The 19,416-nt window shown below is 43.9% G+C and overlaps 1 protein-coding gene across 2 annotated transcripts in view; it reads left to right on the top strand.

The window, feature by feature from the left end:
- SNX25 (sorting nexin 25) overlaps positions 1-17,567 on the top strand; it is an 82,071-nt gene extending 64,504 nt beyond the window's left edge. For both annotated transcript variants that reach the window (XM_032468461.1, XM_032468460.1), the window contains 8 exons: positions 189-329; positions 2,984-3,097; positions 7,108-7,272; positions 8,980-9,097; positions 12,866-12,932; positions 15,674-15,855; positions 16,363-16,463; positions 16,994-17,567. In XM_032468461.1, the coding sequence (XP_032324352.1) occupies positions 189-329; positions 2,984-3,097; positions 7,108-7,272; positions 8,980-9,097; positions 12,866-12,932; positions 15,674-15,855; positions 16,363-16,463; positions 16,994-17,074 (969 nt within the window). In that variant the 3' untranslated portion in view covers positions 17,075-17,567. The remainder of the gene's footprint in view (positions 1-188; positions 330-2,983; positions 3,098-7,107; positions 7,273-8,979; positions 9,098-12,865; positions 12,933-15,673; positions 15,856-16,362; positions 16,464-16,993) is intronic.
- The last annotated feature ends 1,849 nt before the right edge of the window (positions 17,568-19,416 follow it).

Here is a 19,416-nt window from a genome sequence, read left to right as displayed (position 1 = left end):
AGTTTAAAGTCAGCTGTGCATGTAACGTTACCTAATTGCCAGAACAGACCCCATCATCGTCAGGTCCTGGGGACGATGTGGGGCACACACACCAGTGAGAGGGAGATCTTCAGAGACACTTAAAAATCTTGCCTACCGTATCTGCTCACCATGCTTTTTGCTACTGTTGTGTTTGTCGTTTTTCCAAGGTTACAGAAGAGAACGGTGAACAGATGCCCTGTTACTTTGTCTTGGTAAGCTTACAAGAAGTTGGAGGAGTTGAAACGAAGAACTGGACAGTCCCCAGAAGGCTCAGTGAGTTTCAGAACTTACACCGGAAACTTAGTGAGGTATGAATACTTGTGAACACGAATTTAGAGTTACTGAGCAAGAAGAGATTTAAGAACTCATTTCAGTTTTTACACACAAGGGAACTGATGCATCTTTTTCCTTTGCCATTGATACTGGCAAAGTGGCAATTTGGACCTGACATTTGGAAATGTACTCATAGATCAACCATCTAGTCTAGTCTGAATCCCTCAGGATGGATAATCGTCTGACGTCTGTTGAACCCCACAGAACCCCAGAGCTGGAAGATCTTGAACTGGGGATCATTTCCAGCCAGTGGTTTCGAAGCTGCCAGTTGTGACCCATTAGTGGGTGTAGGGTCAGTTATGGGTTGCAGCCGTGGAAAGAGAATGGACTGCAGTGCATTTCAGCACGTGAAGGAATCAGTCAGGTGTCGTGCTTGAAAGCACAGACTCGGGAGCCAGGCCGCCCGAGTTAGGATCCAGTTTGGATCCTCGCTTTACTATTTACTGGCTCTGTGGCCTGGGACCTGTCACTCTCTCTCTGTGCCTCTTTTTCCTCGCCAGTGAAATACGAATATTGATAGTGCCTCCCTCACCTGTCCCCCCGAGCTGCTGTGGGAAGGAAGGCAGTAAGCGTGCACAGGGTGTTTGGATGAATGTGCTGCTCACAGTAAACGTTACTTGTTGGTAGTTACAGCAGTCGTCGTAACGAGCCTTGTTTCATGCAACTTTTGCTTCAGTTTTATGTGTTTAATGTATATTGGTGTGTATATTATATATGGATATGTGTATTATATAAGAGTGTGTGTATTGTATGTACAGATTGTATTATATGTATGGGTGTGTATTATACGTGTGGGTGTGTATTATAGTGTTGGTGTGTGTGTTATATGTATGGATGTGTATATCTGCACACACTTTGTGGGCTGCAATGTGGCATGTGTTTCCTACTATAGGTTTTAGTTTAAAATGTTTGGAAGCCACTAATCTAGGTCAGTTCTTTTACTCAACAGGTGAGGGAAACTGGTCCCAGAGAGTTTGACTTTTCGTAGGATGTATACATAAGGGCCAAACCAGAACTAGAATCCAGGTCATCTTACTTTCCATTCATTATTTTTCCATTTTTCTCAGGAATTGCATCTTTTCTAACTCCCACCTACTGGAGCTAATTGCCCTTTATCTCAGCAATCAGAGTTCTTTGATCATTTCTACCTTCATTTAAGTCCATTTTTCTCTTGCTCAGAATGAACTGATGCTGGTAAAATGCTGTGCTCACCTCTCAGACCCCTCTTTTGCAAATGAAATGTCAGTTTCCTTTCACCTTTTCCCCTAGGATGATTCTTTAAATCACTGACTTCTGTCAAAAACAAGTCACACTGAAGCATTAGGGGAAGCAAAGCTTATAAAATTTCTCATCTGTCCTTTCATCTCATTACCTTTTTTCATCTGTGGCCTGATGACCGCCTTCTTCTCTCACCCTTGATATTTTCTGTCATGTGAGCTTTTTCTTTTCTTTCTTTCCTGTTTTTTTTTTTTTTTTTTTTTTTTAGAGTTCATTTTTGAAGGAACTCTTCCCGTTGACAGCTGTGACAGGAAATGCCTTTTCAGGTACCAGGTGTCTTCAGTCTTCCCTTCTACCTCTCACTGCCTATTTCATTTCTCCAAAAACTTTTATCCTGAACCTGAACCTCAGTACCCTTCTCAGGTAAACGCCGTTGTACCTGAGGTGCGTGCTGGGCTCCGTAGGAAAGACCGTTGTTCCCTTTCCCACCACCTGAGGCGCTGACATGCCCTTGTTGCAAGTAACTTGTCACCTGCCGTCCTTGCTGTGGCCAGGCTGGCAGGGCTGCTGTGACCCTGATGATGCCAGCAGCAGGACAAGCTGGCAGGTAGACTGCTCACTTACTTTCCAGCACGAGTTGATTTTTTCCTGCGTTTTCCAGTGTCCCAGTGCCTTAATGAAGAGTCTGGAGCACTTGGAACCTGCTGTCCTCCTAGGTCTGAGGGGCAGACTGGCAGTGTCCCCTGGGCTTTGGCACTAGGCTCAGACTTCAGAGTCAGTCGGATCTGGGTTTTAATCCTGAGCCTCAGCTGTCTCATACGGAAAATAGGGGTGACTCAGAGCTGTTCCGTCTGCCAAGCTCCCAGCATAGTGTCTGGCAGGATGTCGGGCTTAATCTGCAAAGGGACATCTATTGGTATTACTTACTAACATATTTTACTATTATTAATATATTTATATTCTACACTCTGCCCTTGAAAGGCAGTAATAAAGCTACAACACAAGTTCTTGTTTTCCACTGTCTTCTTTTGCCAACCTTGATAACTTTACAGAGGTGCTGTAAAACAAACACATTCTAAGAGAAAAACTCCCCTGCCGTGAGCCAGGTGCCCTTTCCCAGCACATGTGCTCCGTGCACGTTGTGCAAACGCGTCTTGTCAGCCCGGCTCTGGGATTTCCAGCTTCCGGGCGTTTGTAAGCTGAGGGATAAGCATTAGCTTTTTCCATCAGATGTGCTGTTGCTCCAGATTCCTTGAGCCTCATTAGAACAGGCAGATTTTCAAGGTCTTAAATCTCAGAGGAACCAAGTACGGGAGGAAGATATGTGGCTTGTTCTTATTAAAAATCTAAATTTTTAAAGATTAAAATGTAATTTTAAGATACTAACATTTAATTTCTTTTCCCTTCACAGTGTTTCCCTTCTTTAAAAAAAGTCCAGTTGCCTTCTCTTAGCAAGCTGCCTTTCAAATCTATAGATCAAAAATTTATGGAAAAGTCAAAGAATCAATTAAATAAGTTTTTACAGGTAAGCAACTGAAAAAATTTGGATATGGGAGGGAGAATTAGTTATTTGGAGTGAAACTGTCATCATTCTAAGAGTTTGCCTGTTTGCTTCCTGTTCTCACCAGTGGTGCCAGATCCTCAAAACATCTTCGGTTTTGGGTTTGGGAGGGAGGGTTGGGTAACTGAAGTATACTGTGCATACAGAAAGTGTACATACTACGTGTACAACTTTCTCCAGTTTATAGCTGGCACCCAGTCCTGGAGACAGTATCGCCAGTCCTGCCAGCTTGACCCCAGGTGACCTGGATCCCGACTTCCGACCACAGAGTGACAGCTGTCTGACCGTCACGTGGGGGGACTGTCAGGGCGAGGACCTCCTTCTGTGGGACTTCCTCACTCGGGCGTGTTCCTAGAGTCTCGCCCGGTGCTGTTTCAGTTGCAGGTCGCTCTGTGATTTTGTGTCCGTTTCATTGTTGGGGGGACCCCTCCTTGGGTGAATACCAGAGCCTGTTGACGCTGTCGTTTGTGAGCGTTTGGAGGGTCTCCAGGTGGAGGCCGTTATGACGGGTGTGTCTGCACGTCCAGCTCTTGGCTTTCGGTGAACAACCGCTGGATAATCCCTGGGGTTTTGAGTTTTTCAGATTTTCAGAGCGGGCGCAGCAGCTTGTAGGCTATCACTGGCGGTGCGCAGGGCTCTGACCCTCCCCCCCAGCCCCGGATGGTTTCTTCTGTGAAGTTAGTGTGTCTGCCTCTCTTGTCTCGTTGCCTTTCTTCCTCTGAATCACTTTGCAGGAGTTTTGGATGCGTTTCGGTTGTGAGTCTCTTGTCAGATACCCTCTCTCTTTCTGTGGGTTGCTTTTTCACTCTCTTAATGAGTCTTTTTAATGAGCATAATTTCTCAATTTTAATTTAGTCCAATTTACCACTTTTTCTTTCTTTTTATGGTTAATACTTTTTGTGCTGTGAAGAAATCTTTGCCTGCTCCAGATTCCTAAAGATAGTCTCCTAATTTCCTCTAAGCACTTAATTGTTTCCCTTCAGTCTATTTTTAGAGAAGACTGGACAAAGTTACCCTGTCTCCAGGAGCAACCCCATTTATCTTTTCCTTAGCTGGGTGGGGCCTCTGTATTCAGAGTGTGGGTAAGTTACTGAAACCATGGACCCCACAGCCCTTGTAGTTCTCGGGGGACATGGACCTTTGTCCCATAAAACACTTCTTGGCTGTGCAGCTAGAGATCCTGAGACTTAATGGATGCTGTCAAATTTTAGTAAAGGTTCTATGAAAGTATATGCAGTGAATCAGAAGTACACATCATGGTTAAAGTAGGTACATTTACGCCAGAGTTGCCTTGCAAGTGTTTTCAGTCTCTCTTTCTCTCATATATTCATTTCTAAAATATGTATGAATAAATATGTGCATATATATTCATATATATGACTATATTCATATATATGTACATATATATGAATTTCCCTCAAGAAATAAAATAATTGCACCTTAAAAACACCCTCTGAGTTTAAATATGGCAGACCTAGGGTAGAGAATCATTAATGTTTAAAAGCTCTTACAGGAGAGGCTTTAAAACTGCAATATTACCATCTTATTGCCGATTCAGAATGTCTAGGAAATAATTAAGCCCACTCAGGCATGGTAGCTGACTAAATCATTCAGGTGAACTGAAGTTCTTGTCTGAGAAATGAATACGTACTTATTATTCAGAATCCAAGCTTGTTGAGCCCCCTGCCTGTAGCTCTGGGATCTTCCAGCTGAGGCTTCGGTTTCCTTCTAGCCTCTGCTGTTGGGGACGGGAGGGGCTCGGCTTGTTTGGTGCTTCCAGCCCTTCAGCCGCCTTTCCTGTTCGTGCTGCAGAGATGAGGGTCCTTTTTGTACTTTTGGGGATGCAGTGAGGGGCCATCAGTGCCCCCGTCGGGTTAATGGTGATGAAAACGGGGTAGTGAGTTCTGCCTTTGTGCCACGGGGAGCATGTGCACTGCTGGGAGGTGGCGTGGGCGTGGCTGGGGCAGGAATAATCTGCCCAAACAGGTGAACTGGTCCTCACAAGTGGCCATTTGTCTTTTAATCAAAAGGATTGTAAGTCAGGAAATAATGGTTTAAATTGTTTCCCATTTCCTCAAAGAGTTTCTTTGAAAGTGCTCACTAATATATTTAGGTAGATTACACAACACACTGTAATTTCAAAATATTATCCCACCAACTGCACACAAGAAAAGCAAGGTGGAAAATATTTGGTCTGAGAGGCAGGTATTATTAGGTTCACAGGATCTTCCAGAAAAAGGATTCCACTGAGTATATGTTTACGTGAATGTTCATGTATGACACATGGTTCCCTAGAGAAGCATTCTGATGACAGATATTTAATAACCCAGCTACTCCTCCTCGGCCGTGACATCACTTCTCCCCGACTTCACTCCTACATGTCGTGTTCCCTGTTCCTCACACACACAGCTCTTGCTCCGGCTGTGCCCCCAGCAGTGTGGTGCCCATGTCTGGGGCTGTACGTGCTGTTCACTCTCCCGGAATGCTTTACAGCCTTCTCCGTCCTCCATGGGACAGCCCCTTAGGTCTCTGTCGGAGCAGGACAACATGCTCTAAGCGCTGAAGAGGGAGGAAGTGGGAACAGGGTTCCACTCTCAGCTTAAAAATGATAAAATCCCTATTATACCTCGCCCCACAGACATAATTTTCATGCATATTTAAGTCGGTTATTTTCCATCATAACACAATATAACAGTCCAAGGACTTATTGTCCTTAATGATTTCCTTATTTATATTAATTGTATTGTTTGAGATTTACCATTAGTTATCATTTCCTACTATTTTATAAAATAGCGTTGGAGTAGATTAACTAATGGAAATCAAGGCAGAAGGAGAATATCTCACTCCTGATCCAGCCTCGCAGCTGAACATTTAATGTTCCATAAAGGGAGTGAATGCTCAGGGGCCGGAGAAGGCAGTAGTGACACCATCCGCCCATCCCCTTAGTCTGAGACAGAACCTCCATCTTCAGGCCAGCCTTCGGCAGGACACCAGTGCCCAGTGTGGCACGACTGGGCCCTCACAGAGGTGCTTTTCTGGGGAAAACTATAGGGTTTATTAGATTTCATGCTTAATCGTTCATAAATACAGTGTTAACATCATGGACCAATTCCTCTGGGACTAGAACGTAACCTCTTCTCCCACCCCAGTTTCTGTCATCAGAACCGCATTGTTCCGTCCCCCAAGGGGGCTACATCGTACCTGGGGCAGTATTTCTCATTGGTTCATTGCTTCCTAAACCCTGTATCTGTGAATACTAGGCGTTTACACATTCTTGTGGTCATGTGGTTAATTTCACTGTCTTGTCAGTACCCTTGCTTGTATGTCAGCACACCTGCTGTGTGGTCTCCTTTCCTGTCTCTTAGGGCCGGATAAGTACATAGAGAACCCCAGGAAGTTTCCAGTTTATGGGCCAATAACAACAGTTATATAAGGATGTAAACACACGCTGCCTGTGGAAGGGGCAGCACAGGGACAGAAAACCGCTGCCTGGCAGACAGTACCACCATGTGACGACCCAGAGCCCTTTTTTCAGCTGATGCACAAAGTCTGCACGTGGCCTTTAAAGGGTGGTTGAGTGGGATCCTTGGGTTCATGTGCAGATGTGTACGTTGTTCACACAGATGAGTGAAACTTAATTGGACTTGAAAGGCGGTGGCCCCGGGGTCTGCAGGCAGTGGGCACAGTGAGAATTTTATGTTGCCCTGAGCGGGTGAGTTCTGTTGTCTACATGGTGTCTCCCACCAGCCGAGTGATTAGGGTGCTTCGGGTAACCTAGAGAGGACTGTTTGCCATTAAGGTAATTGAGAATTGATCTAATACATTTTATTTCAAGGGGAAGTGGTTTTAGGTTCAGAATTACGATGAAAGTAAATTTCCCGACAGTCATCCCACCGTTGGATGACTTTACTCCTGGTGGCTCATGGCTCATGTATTCCCCCCATGAGAAGGAATTAATCCTCTTTCTTCCACAGAGTCTGCTTTCAGATGAGAGACTGTGTCAGAGTGAAGCACTTTATGCCTTTTTGAGCCCTTCTCCTGACTACCTCAAGGTTATTGATGTGCAGGGGAAAAAATCCACTTTTTCATTATCCTCATTTTTGGAAAGACTCCCGCGTGACTTCTTCTCCCATCAGGAGGTGAGCTCTCTGAAGGCTGTACTGTTTTTGAAGCATATTTAAGCAGATGTCATCGTGAAGGCGGTTTGAAGTAGCAGATACTTGTTGAAAGCCTGCTACGAATGGGGGAAAAGCAAGTACATTCAGTGATGCTTGCTGTCATATTCTGGGACAAGATTAATTCCAAACTAGGTAAGTGACATGTGGATGGGAGGTTCTGTAGGAGACCCTCTACAGAAGGGAAAAGGTGGACTGGCCCGTCCCCAAGATGGGGACTGTCATCATGGAGGGGTTCGAGCTAATACAGAAGGTTCAGGAGAGAAAGATGCATTTGGGGAAGTCAGAGGCCTTGGGACCCGGCGGGGAGGGGGGTGGGGCTTCTATCGCAGGTGGACCGAGATAAGGTGGAGAGTGGAGGAGGGGGCATGGCGACGCCAGGCTGAGGCCTTTAGATTTTGTTCTCAGGGTCTGGAAAGCCATGGAATATTCTGAAGCAAGACTCACCTAGCAAGTGGCCTGTGTGGGTAAAGGATCAACAGACCGAGACTGCGGCGCCAGTACCTTGGCTTCCGCACCTGGGGCGAGGCCGCTGGTTGCACGAGCCTGTCTTGGAAATCTGGTGTCTCCTTAGTTTAGTGCCACCTGTCACTGTCCCTTCACGAGAATTGGTTTAAACAGTTTGACGATGAAAAGGAGCCTCTACTTCACTGCGCCCTGAGTGGGAGCAGGAGTCCACGTGTCCGGCCCGCGCGCTCAGGGCACGTGTGAACCCGCTTCCCTCCCCAGCATCTCTGCCACCTCTTCCTTCGCAGCCACACGTGCCGCGTCTGTCTGCACCGGCCAGCCCGCCTCCATCGCTGCCGTTTGTCCCTGAGCCTCTTGGGATTTACACCGACAGTGCCTCCTCCCAGCCCTGAGTGCTCCCTCCTCCGCAGTAGTCGGTGTCGCTCGGCCACTAGTAAAGCCGTGAGGCCCGGGGGCGCCTCCTGCTTCTGTGACTTCTCAGCCCTCTCTCGGCTCGGCTCGCCCCGCAGAGCCCTGGCAGTAGACCACCGCGTGGTCCCGCAGCTTCAGCTGCTGCCTGTCTGCAGCCCGCGCTGACCTCTCTGGGCTGCCCTTGAAAGCTCGGCCCCTGTTTCAGCGCTCCGCCGGCCTCCCGCCGAGCTGTGGCGGCTCCAAGCCTCCCCCCACCTCTTGCGCATTTGCACGAGCCTGGGGCCTGGCATAGAATGAGCTTTCAGCTGGAATTTGCTGATATGCAGATCAGGAAATGAGACTAGCTCAAGTACAGGATAAAAGGTTGAATCAGAGTTTTTTGTTTTTGTTTTTGAATCAGAGTTTTAAATAACTAAATTACTTCCAAATATATATATATATATATATATATTTAAAAAAACAGTTTAAATCATTCAAGTTAAAAAGCCTTACATTTAAAACTTAAAATGGTTACAAAACTATTTTGTTACTACTAATTCATTCCTCATTAATACAGTGACAAGTTTTTCAGAATTATTTTAGACCTTGAATAGGGTTTTAGGATCAAGCTTTTCCCTGAGGTTACATACACTTTGGCCTTTTTTTTGAAAATGTAGATTTCTGCATCTAGGAAAGTTGGAGAGTTCTGTGAGATTGAAATGTGAGCACATGTTTGGGAATTTACACTTGAAGAACTCTTACCACTGTCCCTGGGTGAGTGATCTGCCTCCTGTGACTTCGCTGTTCCCCCAGGAGGAGGCAGAGGAGGACAGTGACCTGTCAGATTACGGTGATGATGTGGATGGAAGGAAAGACGCCTTGGCTGAACCATGTTTCATGTTGATTGGGGAGATTTTTGAACTTCGAGGAAGTAAGCCTCTTTGTTATCATTCAGTGGTATTTGCTGGTTAAGTGGACACACACACACACACACATTTAATACCCCTTTGTTCCTGAATCAGACGTGTATTTATATTCATTCATTCATTCAGCAAATACTTTTATGGGGCGACCAGATACCAAAGTAGGTTCTGAGGACATGACCTTAAAACAGATGTCATCTCTAGACTAGTGGAACTTAGGGTCCTGATTTACCCTGCACCATGTTCCTCTGAATACAGAAAGGTGGAATGCTTTGAATTTCTTTTTATGTGACTCAGTGTAATCTCATTTCTTTATAAGTAGAAGGCATGCAAACACTAATTTTGTGCAGCAGAGGAAGAGCCCTGTTGTTAAAGGTGAGGTTTGGGTGCTTTAAGATGGTATGTGGCCAGGAGCGCAGGGAGGCCCAAGCCTGCTTTCCAGCCACCTTTCTTCCTAGAGGAGTGGTCATCAGTGGAGGTGGGAAATTTTGTTCCCAGGGGACATGGGGCATGTCTGGAAACATTTCTTGAGGGAGGGAGCTCCTGGCGTCTAGTGGGTGGAGGCCAAGGATGCTGTTATCCATCCTGCAGTGTGCATGTCGGCCCCCACAACAGAGTTGTACTGTCCCAAATGACAGTAGTGCGGACTTGAGAAATCCTGCCCTAATAGTACTGAGGTGAAAGGTCAGACTGCACTGCTTGGCTTTTATTTTGCGTCCTGAATAGGACTGTCTGCCCACCCTCACCTCCCACAGACCCGAGTGCGCTCAGTCATGAGGCCAGCATACTTGGTTCTACCTGGAGCCTCAAGTACTAGCTACAGGCGTGACAGGTCCCTAAAGGCACACATGACCACCTAGAAGAGGAAGCACATGAGAGGAGCAAGGTCTTCCAAGGCGCAGTAATGCCACCAGCCAGTAAAACGTGGCCCTGAGAATGTCCTGGGCTCTGTCCACTCGGACGAGCATCTTTTCCCTTGGGGCAAAGAAGGTGGGCTGGGAGTTGGTCCTAGACCAACTGGACGTGGGGCTGTGCATTGCTTCTTATTTACATATATCCCTTCACATGTCACTTAAAGAATTATTTGCAGATAAAGAAACTTCAGGTCCTGTTGCAGACTTGAGTCTGTCCTAGTCCATCTTATGTTTAATCTTTTAATCGTCAGTATCTCTTATAATTCCTGATCCATAGGAGGTGACCAATAAAATGCCTGGGTGGATGGGTGGATGGATAGATAGGCAAGAAAAATTTCAGTGCTGGAATTAATTATTTTTGTCATTGAACTTTTTCTTTGTCTCAGCCAAATCTAAAATAATCAGCAAATACTTTGGGAACATATGTTTTAGATATAGCTCTGTAGGGGAAACAAAAATATCTTAGAGGTAGGGTCTTCCTTCAGCAAATTTACAATATAAGGGTCTCAAACATATCACTACCTTAAGCAATAGATATAATTAAATTCTGAACTACAGGCAGAAATTTATTTATATGGATGCTCAATTTGAATATAATTTCAATAATGAAAAGTTGCAGGCTGGGTATAGCTCAGTGATAGAGTGCGTGCTTAGCATGCATGAGGTCCTGGGTTCAACCCCTAGTATCTCCATTAAAATAAATAAGTAGATAAACAAACAGACCTAATTACATCCCCCCCCCCCCGCCAATAATGAAAAGTTGGAACTAAGCTAAACTTCAGAAATGGGTAATAGTTAAATTAAGAAATATCCACATGATAGAATATCATCCAAGTACGAGGGATCCTTTCAGATGAAAAAGCAAGAGCTGGTCCATATTTTAGATACTTCAAGATGTGTACTCATGTTTAACTTGGTTCCATGTAGGCAGAAAAAATCAGTCTCTCCCCTCAAAGTCTGGCTTTTCCTCAGTGAAATCTGGCCCATTGAGTCGTGAATCCTCCCACTTGCCATCAAGTTGATAAGGAAAGGGAAGCACCACTTCAGCCTTTGGGCAGTGTGTTCTCTGCCATCCGAAGAGATGGAGAGACTTGGTGGATGGGAAGGAGCCAGTCAGGGCCAGAGTAGGGCTCAAAATCCTCTCTCTGCAGCATGCGTTTCCTCCCTCATGTGCCTGCTCAGAAGATTCGGTCTTGCTAGTGACATTTCAGAGGAGAACAAATAGAACATCACCGATAATGAGATGTGATATATTTGCCGTCAGCAGAATCCTAGTGTTGCTGCAGCTGCCTCTGTGGCGTTGAACAAATGAGTCCTCAGAAGGAGTGATGGGGCTGTTTGGAGGGGAAGGTGAGGCCTGGGGAGGGGCAGGAAGGAGTAGAGTCGGGCATCGGTGATGGGAGGGAATTTGTAGCAGAGCCGTTCCTGCTCTAGTTCAGTTTACAGAAAGGGACCAGAAATATAGCCTATTTAAACATTTATAACCAGTCACTGGGCTGTCAGGCATTCTTCCTGGAGCTGCACGTGTCCTCCGGCCCTCTGGGTGTGAGCGCCTTCTCTCCTGCCCTAGAAAGGCGGAGAGGAGTTATCACCCCCGACAGACACACTCCTTCTGGCCTGAACGCCAGCCAGTGGGCACGTCCGCAGGCCTGCAGCCCACTCTGAATTCCACCACTGCAGGCACTTCCGAGACCTCGTTGTGACTCCAGATCTCTCACTTGAAGGAATAACAACACTACTGTAACTGGACACTTAGGTACACTTAAAAGTTAGAAATGACTGGAGAATGTTTGAGAGTCTAGTACCAAGTCTGTGTTAATTGTTGATTTCTGTTTGTATGTCTTCCCTTGTACCAGAGGTGTTTGTGAATTTCCTCTTTTTAGGTTTTCTGACTGGTGCAGGAGCCTTCAACTCTGGGCTCCATCACAGCCAAGCCGTGTGTCAGGAGCTAAACATTTCAGTGGGTGGAGGTGAATATATAAATAGAATATTGGGTTTAGATTATAATTTGCAGACCAAAAGTAACTTCATGGCATTTCTTTGCCTTCTTTTGGTTTATTTTCATACTCTACACTTATAACCAATGTGTCTCCTAATCTAATGCTAATAATACAAGTTTAGATCTTTAGGACCCTTCACAAAACTCTTTCACACAAAATATTGATACCGCTCTTGAACAAAACAAAAAAAGGTACACACAAACACTGTCCTTTTTCAGATGAGGAAACTGAGGCTCCGGGAAGGATGTGCCCACTGCTCTAGGCAGTGTCACAGGAGTGCCGGGTCCACGTCTCACTGGGGATCCTGGCTCTTCCCAGTTCACCTTTCTTCCCCCAAATGCATAAAATACGTAAAAATACATGATGATCTACAAACTGCAATTCAAAAGGGAGCAGTTAGATCCATCAGTTCATTAATATTTCAAAATATTTGTCAACATTTGACTACAGATGTTTCTCGTTCGGAGCAGTGTGTTAGAAAATTGGGCTCCATAAAGCCAGACAGAAATCTAAAATAGGAACTGCACTGAGTGCTGGTGGGAAACAGACGTGTTGTCAGCCGCCCAGGGACACGTGAAGTGTTACTTCCACTTCCAGCTCAGCCGTTGTTTAGGCACTGAAAGGCTGTAAAAGTCTTGGCTTTCATCTCATTAGTTGCCGTGTAGAAAATGGAAGCTTAGTCATCAGACTTTTCCTGGGCAGAAGCTTGCTAACCTAGACCCCAGTTCTGCAGGTATCATAGCCCCCAACTTGGTGTCAGGACTGCGGCTGAGTGATGTGGTAAGCTCTATGCTTTGTGTCAGTATGAAATGTCACGATGTGATAGCCTGTGATAATACTTTCCCTCTGATTTCTATTTTAGTGTTTAAATGGGTGAGAAGAACATTAATCGCTCTCGTTCAGGTCACTTTTGGAAGAACCATCAACAAGTGAGTTGCACGAAATGAACCTTTGAATTCAGGCCCTGCCCTTTGCCTTAATAGTCAGATTGCTCTCCAACTGAAGGCGTTTCAGTTTCTCTGTTTATTTCTGATACGATTCTAAGTTTGGACAGGGAAGCAGATTTCTGCAAGAATTTCTCCCGCAGGAGGCTCGGTGAACTAGCTGACGGAAGCTTGAGCTGGCTCTGGCCTGCTGGCTGGCGAGGGTCAGGGGATTGTCCTATAAAGTTCTCTTTTGACCATGATGACTGGTTTGAGAATGTTGGGTACAGCCTTTTGATGTCACGTGATGGAGATCAGTTTAAGGCTTAGACTCTGAGCCAAAATGAAAGTAGGATGAGCATCACATGGCAGCTATTTATTTGGAGGGAAATGCAAACCGTGTATTTTTTTTTTAGAATTGGGTTGACATTAAAATAGTAGTTCCCCTTGTTGGTTACTGGGCACCCATGAGGGGTGTGTGAATCGTATAACACAGCTGTGAGCCACATGTGTATCCTTAAGCTGTATTACGTTATCGGTACACATACACGTTACCCTCCACACCCAGTACTCTTCAAGACTGTAAACATCATGACTCCTTGCACAACAAAAATGCGAGTCAACTGCTAAAAATAAGGGGGAAAATCAATTTTTTTTTTGTACAGCAAAATACATGTTAAGATGAAATTATCAGATTTTTCCAAGTGAAAGATTAATTTAGTTGTCAAATATATGTACAGGGTTAACATGATAGTTTTATCATGAATCTTACAGATCTTTAAGGGGTAATATAATAAAGAACATGTTATGTTTTTATTCATTTGCAAATAGAACATATTTCCCCTGTGGTCATAAGCCAGTTTCTTTTTATTTCTAAGATTTTTTTAAAAAATGGTGTTAGTGGCATGTTTAGTTGAATTAGTATCGCAGGCTTTTGCTTTAAGCAAAAAAAAAAAAGTCCTCTTTAACTTACGGTTTCAGTCTAAGACAAACCTCGTAACCTGAGCACTAACAGGCCTTGGCTAAAGAAATTTCCAAAATGGCCCCATTTTTCTCAGAACTCCAGACTTGCTGTTTTCTTTTCCAGTTTCAGTAAATCACGGGTACGTTCCTTGCTCCTATTTATGCTATTGGCTCTTAATTTTCAGGTGAGCAAATGTGGTTTGAGAGTGGTGCGTACATTTGACAGTTACTCTCGCGGGGCTGGGGGTGGGGGGAGCGTCATGTGGAGAACTTTCAGGCTGTTGGTCAGCGGGGCTTTCTCAGGTGGAGGACTGCCGAGCACCTGGCCCTCTGCTGTTTTTGCCTCAGGCAGATGATGACACATCATAAAATTAAGCAGCAGAACAATATGAGCCTCTTGCCTTGTACCAACTATAATTTCACATCCCGGAACTGCTTCCAAAGCGTTCTACAGTTTTGGCTAATACAAAGTCAGCCCTAAATTGGTAGAAAATGCTTAGGTATGGCCTTTGGCAAGAGTCACTCAATTTTAGGTTGCAAACTGCAATTTTCATTCTTCATTTCTCCCTGCAGTGCCAGTGAGTAACTCAAAGACTTGCAGGAAAAGCAAGCTGTCTGCGTTTTTATGTAGATTTTACCTGGGCAAGCAGGTCAGCAGGTTCCCTTTGTTGAATAAAATTATTTTATTTGGTCTAGATATGAACTTCACAGTTCTGGGCAGTATGGGGAAGAATCTTAGGAGACTTGCAGTTGCAAACGGCATTACCAAGGCTTTGACTTGCAGAGTTGACTTCACTGGTGACTGGATCACTGTGGGCAAGTGCTGGGCCTGGAACATCTATTTCAGACACTATTCCTGGAAACCTCACAATGTCCCTTTAAAAGTCTGGTTGGGAAGTCAGATTCTTACAGGGCTTTTTGATTTATTATTATTTGTGAGTTAAGTTGGAAATTTCAGGTCTTCCCAGTGCTAATAGTCTAAGGTGATTCTTTTCCCCTTTTCAGCAGAAACACTTCCCCTCCCAACCCCACAACTACTCCCAGGCTCTTGACAGCAGAAATCCTGTGGTTGGTTGGGACTGGACTAGTGACTACTGAAGCCTGGGTGTGGGAAGACCTGGGCAGCCGGGTAAAACCACTTCTTTATACCTCTGCAGGCCCGGGTCTGCCCTGTCATTTCTGTGGGAATCTGGAGGGGCTGGACGGCAGTGTATCTTTTCAGAGTCCTCCCCTTTCTGGTGAAGGGTTTTTCCCTCTGTGCCTCTGAGCATGGGAGATGTCCCCCGGGTCAGAGAACCCCGCCCAAAGTCTCCTGCCACGGCAACCCCAAGCCACAGCTCATGAGAAGGCCTGCTGCTCCCCCAGGGCTGCGGGAGCGCGGGGAGGCGTTCCAGGCCGGCTTCCACGCTTTAAATGGATTCATGTTTTCAGTCTATGCCACTCCATGGAGAAATGAGTGTGTTAAATCCCAGGCACAGGCGGAGCAGCTGCAAGCTTCAGACGAATCAGTCTCTCAGCCCTTGTCTTTTCAGATTGAATGACACCACATGGCAGACATTTAGAGAAACCAGTACCAGTGACCGTGTGAGCCCCAGGACTGGGGGGCATCAGTGTTAGCAAAATGAAAAGTAACTTCCAGAGCCAGAGTTTAAAAATCCCATTCCTAGTTTATTCATCAAATGCTTAGAGTCGGGCTGTCTCTTAATCTACCCACTGATAAATGCCTCTTGAGAACAGAGAATGTTTTTAAAAACCTCATCCAAGAAATATTTTTCTCTTGAAAGACAAATCCGGGACACAGTGAACTGGATTTTCAGTGAGCAAATGTTGGTTTACTACATCAATGTTTTCCGGGATTCTTTCTGGCCCAATGGGAAATTGGCACCACCGACCACAATCCGAAGCAAAGAACAAAGCCAGGAAACAAAACAAAGAGCGCAGCAGAAGCTGCTCGAGAACGTTCCAGGTGAGGCCTGGGTTCCCATCCTGAAAGTCAGAGACAAAGAAGGGACTGTTAGCCCTACTAAGGTGTTTTTCACACGGGAAACATTTACAATGAAAAAAAAAGTGATCATACTTTTTTTTCATTTAAATCATGCCTTGCCCCTTGCTAAGAAATTCTACTGAGAATCCCAATAAGGACAGTACTGGTTATAATTTAACTAGAAAAGTGTTTTAGAACAGAGAATAGATTTTATGCTTTAAAAATATTTTCCTGCTAAAGTACCCTGTTGGGAGCTCAGTTTTTAATTGGGTAGCCTCATATTAAAGCTGTAGTTTGTGTAAATGCCTTATGCTGAAAATGTGTACATTTATTTTCTCTCTAAACGTTGGAAAGAACGAGTCACTCATGTCCCTCACGTCTCCGCGCCTCTCTGTACCGAGTGTGCGCCGTGCCGTAGCCCCTTTCCTGAAGGTCCGTGCCACGTGCACGGTATCAGTAGCAGCGTGGAATATAAACTTAATTTTTCAGATATGCTTCAGAGCCTTGTTGGACAGCAAAATGCACGTCACGGTATAATAAAAATATTCAATGCACTGCAAGAAACAAGAGCCAATAAACATCTGTTATATGTGAGTACTTTAAAGCCTCCCAGCGTATTCAGTGTTTCTTCAGTTTTATAATTCTGTTCACATATGGGGGTAGATTTTAATTCTTTCTATTCTTAATCATTCTTATTCTTTGTAACTCTGAACTCATTTTCTCTGCTTCATTTTTGTCTGTTCAGTTTGGTTTAAAAAAAAATACCCCCAGTGGATGCAGCGTCGTCCTCCTCACCTGCTGGTTGTTTTCTCTCTTGACTCGTGATGTACCATTTCTGCCTGACTGCTTGGCTTTCTTATATCAGCAAAGCACAGTTTCCTAGCCGTCTGGTAATAGTGAGCAGTGGTAAATATCGTAGATGGTTTGATGATGGTTAATGGAGCATGAAATAAATCAATCTGATGCTAAATAGAGTTTATATAATACTAATTCCTTTTGTTTAAGTAACTTTTTCAGAGAATCATCTCAGACCTAAAATTAGACTTGTCTTAGATGTAGATGTTTGAATAAACCCTTAGAGGAAACAAAGACATTCTTCTATTTTTCTGTCTTGGTTCAGGTGCTGATGGAGGTGCTGCTAGTGGAATTGTGTCCTGAGCTGAGGACTCACTTAGATCAACTGAAAGCTGGTCAAGTTTGAGACTATGCAGATAAGCCACCAGAGAAATGTCTGTGCTAATAGACATGAAACATTTTCCTCTTTTCCACAGAGGGCTTGACTGAGAACTATATTGATCTTCTAGTTGCCTCCCTCTAGTTTTATGTGAAGGAAGCAGAATTGGGGGGCAAACTTGATGCTGTATATAGGCAACAGAAAAAACCTCTTCTGTTAATTTTTATTTTAATATAAATCCTTTCAAGGTCAATGTATGATTGAAACATAAATGTTAATACATGATAAGAACCCTAGGAACTATTTTAAATATTTATGAAGTTGTTTTAAATGAAGAACTATGAACACTGTACAGTTGATTTCCTCCCTGAGGATTCTGAACATTCCTATACTCGTGTGTACTGAATACTGTGCAATGCTTTGTGTGAAGTTATTGTGAAAATTTTACTGTCTTTATTTTTACCAAAGATTTCCCATAGTTTGAAGCATTTGAAGCAATAAAATATAAAAATGAATCAGAGCACTGATGTTTAAGATGCTTATATCTCAAAGTTGAAACACTGAAGGCAGTTATTTCCAAGTGCCTTTTTTGTAGAAAACTCCATGCATGTGAGTACTTCCGTAAGGAAGCATAAAGTTTGCTGCCTTTCTCCAGACACGGAATGAATGAAAAATATAATTTGTAGTGTGAATGAGAAGAGCCAAATTGGTGCTTGAAATATTGTATGAGGGAGGTGGGGTATGAGCCGACCTTTGAAGGATGGGCAGGAAACGAGATGGGGAAACAGAGGAGGGAAGTTAAACTTCAGGCTGTTCCAGACTTGATTGTGTGAGCTAGTCTTGGGGACTAGGAGAGGCATTAGGTGAGATCCAGGGCACACGTGTTGCTGTGTTTTTAATAGTGTGACCAAGGACAATTTTTCTGGGTTTCACCATTTATTTTGCAGTGATGTGTTTAAAACACTTTTTCCTTTCTAACCTCCAGGAATATTGAGAGCAAACCAATTAAGTAGAAATTCAGTTTGAAATCCATGAAAGAAAAGTACTATGTATATATATTAAAGTGGTCTTGGCAATGTCAGATCACACCTGCCGAGTTCCTGATGTGAAACACCAGTTGTGAAAGATAAATGATTAAAAATTAGTAAGTCAAATTTTATCTTTGAGATTCTTTTAGCTACAGTTCTTTGTCCTTTTTTTCCAATCAAGATACTTGGACACTTTCAGAGAACTCAGAGTTGACTATTTATGTGGATAAGAATTATGTGTCCTTTATAGGGATGTGTGGCATTCAGAGAAGAGAAGCAGCGTGAAGTCACCCAGCCCCCAAACTCACACTAGTTACTGGAAAGGGCCGTCTTAGGCATAAGCTGTAGCTGTTAATGACTCCTGAAGAGGAAGTCTCACTTTTTCATAAGGTACCAGCTATAAGGACTCTTGAAGTTTTGATTTTTTTAAAAAGTTAACCATCTTAGTTTCAACTCACTTGAGTTAAAGACTGACCTGATCACAGACCACGGTGTGCACCATGGATGCAGTGGTGTCGGTTTGCAGGGAAGGGCTCACCTGTGCCGGAAGCTCCAGCTTCGTGGTAACTACGGTAAAATGAATTTTTAAATTCTGTTCTGGATTCACTGAAGACATATAACTGTATTACCAACTGTGACATATGTCCACCTCCTACCTTTAGGATTTCTCAGAGCCATTTTAATGGAAGTTAAAAAAGTGGTCTTCACGATGGGGATGAAGAAAGATTAACAGTGCTGTTAAAGTCCCCATACACTGCCTTATTTGTTTTAGATTCTTAGCTTAAGGAACTGGATTGAGTGTGGAGAAGAAAACACTGGTTGGGAATTTGGATCTTCAAAAGACTGAAGGAATGTTCTGTGGATGGTGTTAAGAAAACAAGAGTGAAGCAAGTGGGCTTGTGTTGTAGAAGGATTTAAGTTAGAGTTTACAGAATCTTGTAACGGGCCAGAGACATGGAAATGTGTTACTGGAGGAAGACAGAGTCTGCAGAAGGTACTTTAAAAGGATTGGGTTTCAGGGGTGGTTTAAGTTTATACTCTTTAAGAGATTGAAGAGAGAAGTATATGGCCTAATTTTGTTGAAATTTCTTCTCTTTATATAAAGACAAAATGAAGTTCAAATTAATATAGGTGAACCAGAACATACAAGAACAAGTCATTTTCTGTCCTACAATACTTCTTTAGTGACTGGCACCTACATATCAGTTGCGTTTTCTCAGCTAAGACAAGATCTTGTAAATCCACTTTGGACAGGAGGGTTGTGATTTATAAAATAAAGCCATATCAGTTTACAAAGAAGGTCTTGTTCAGGTTTCTTTAAAACATTTTTAGTATTTGATT

The sequence above is a fragment of the Camelus ferus genome, chromosome 26, assembly GCF_009834535.1.
Source record: "Camelus ferus isolate YT-003-E chromosome 26, BCGSAC_Cfer_1.0, whole genome shotgun sequence".
Taxonomy (NCBI): domain Eukaryota; kingdom Metazoa; phylum Chordata; class Mammalia; order Artiodactyla; family Camelidae; genus Camelus; species Camelus ferus.
The sequence above is the reverse complement of the archived record's forward strand: the minus strand, read 5'-3'. Positions and strand labels throughout refer to the sequence as shown.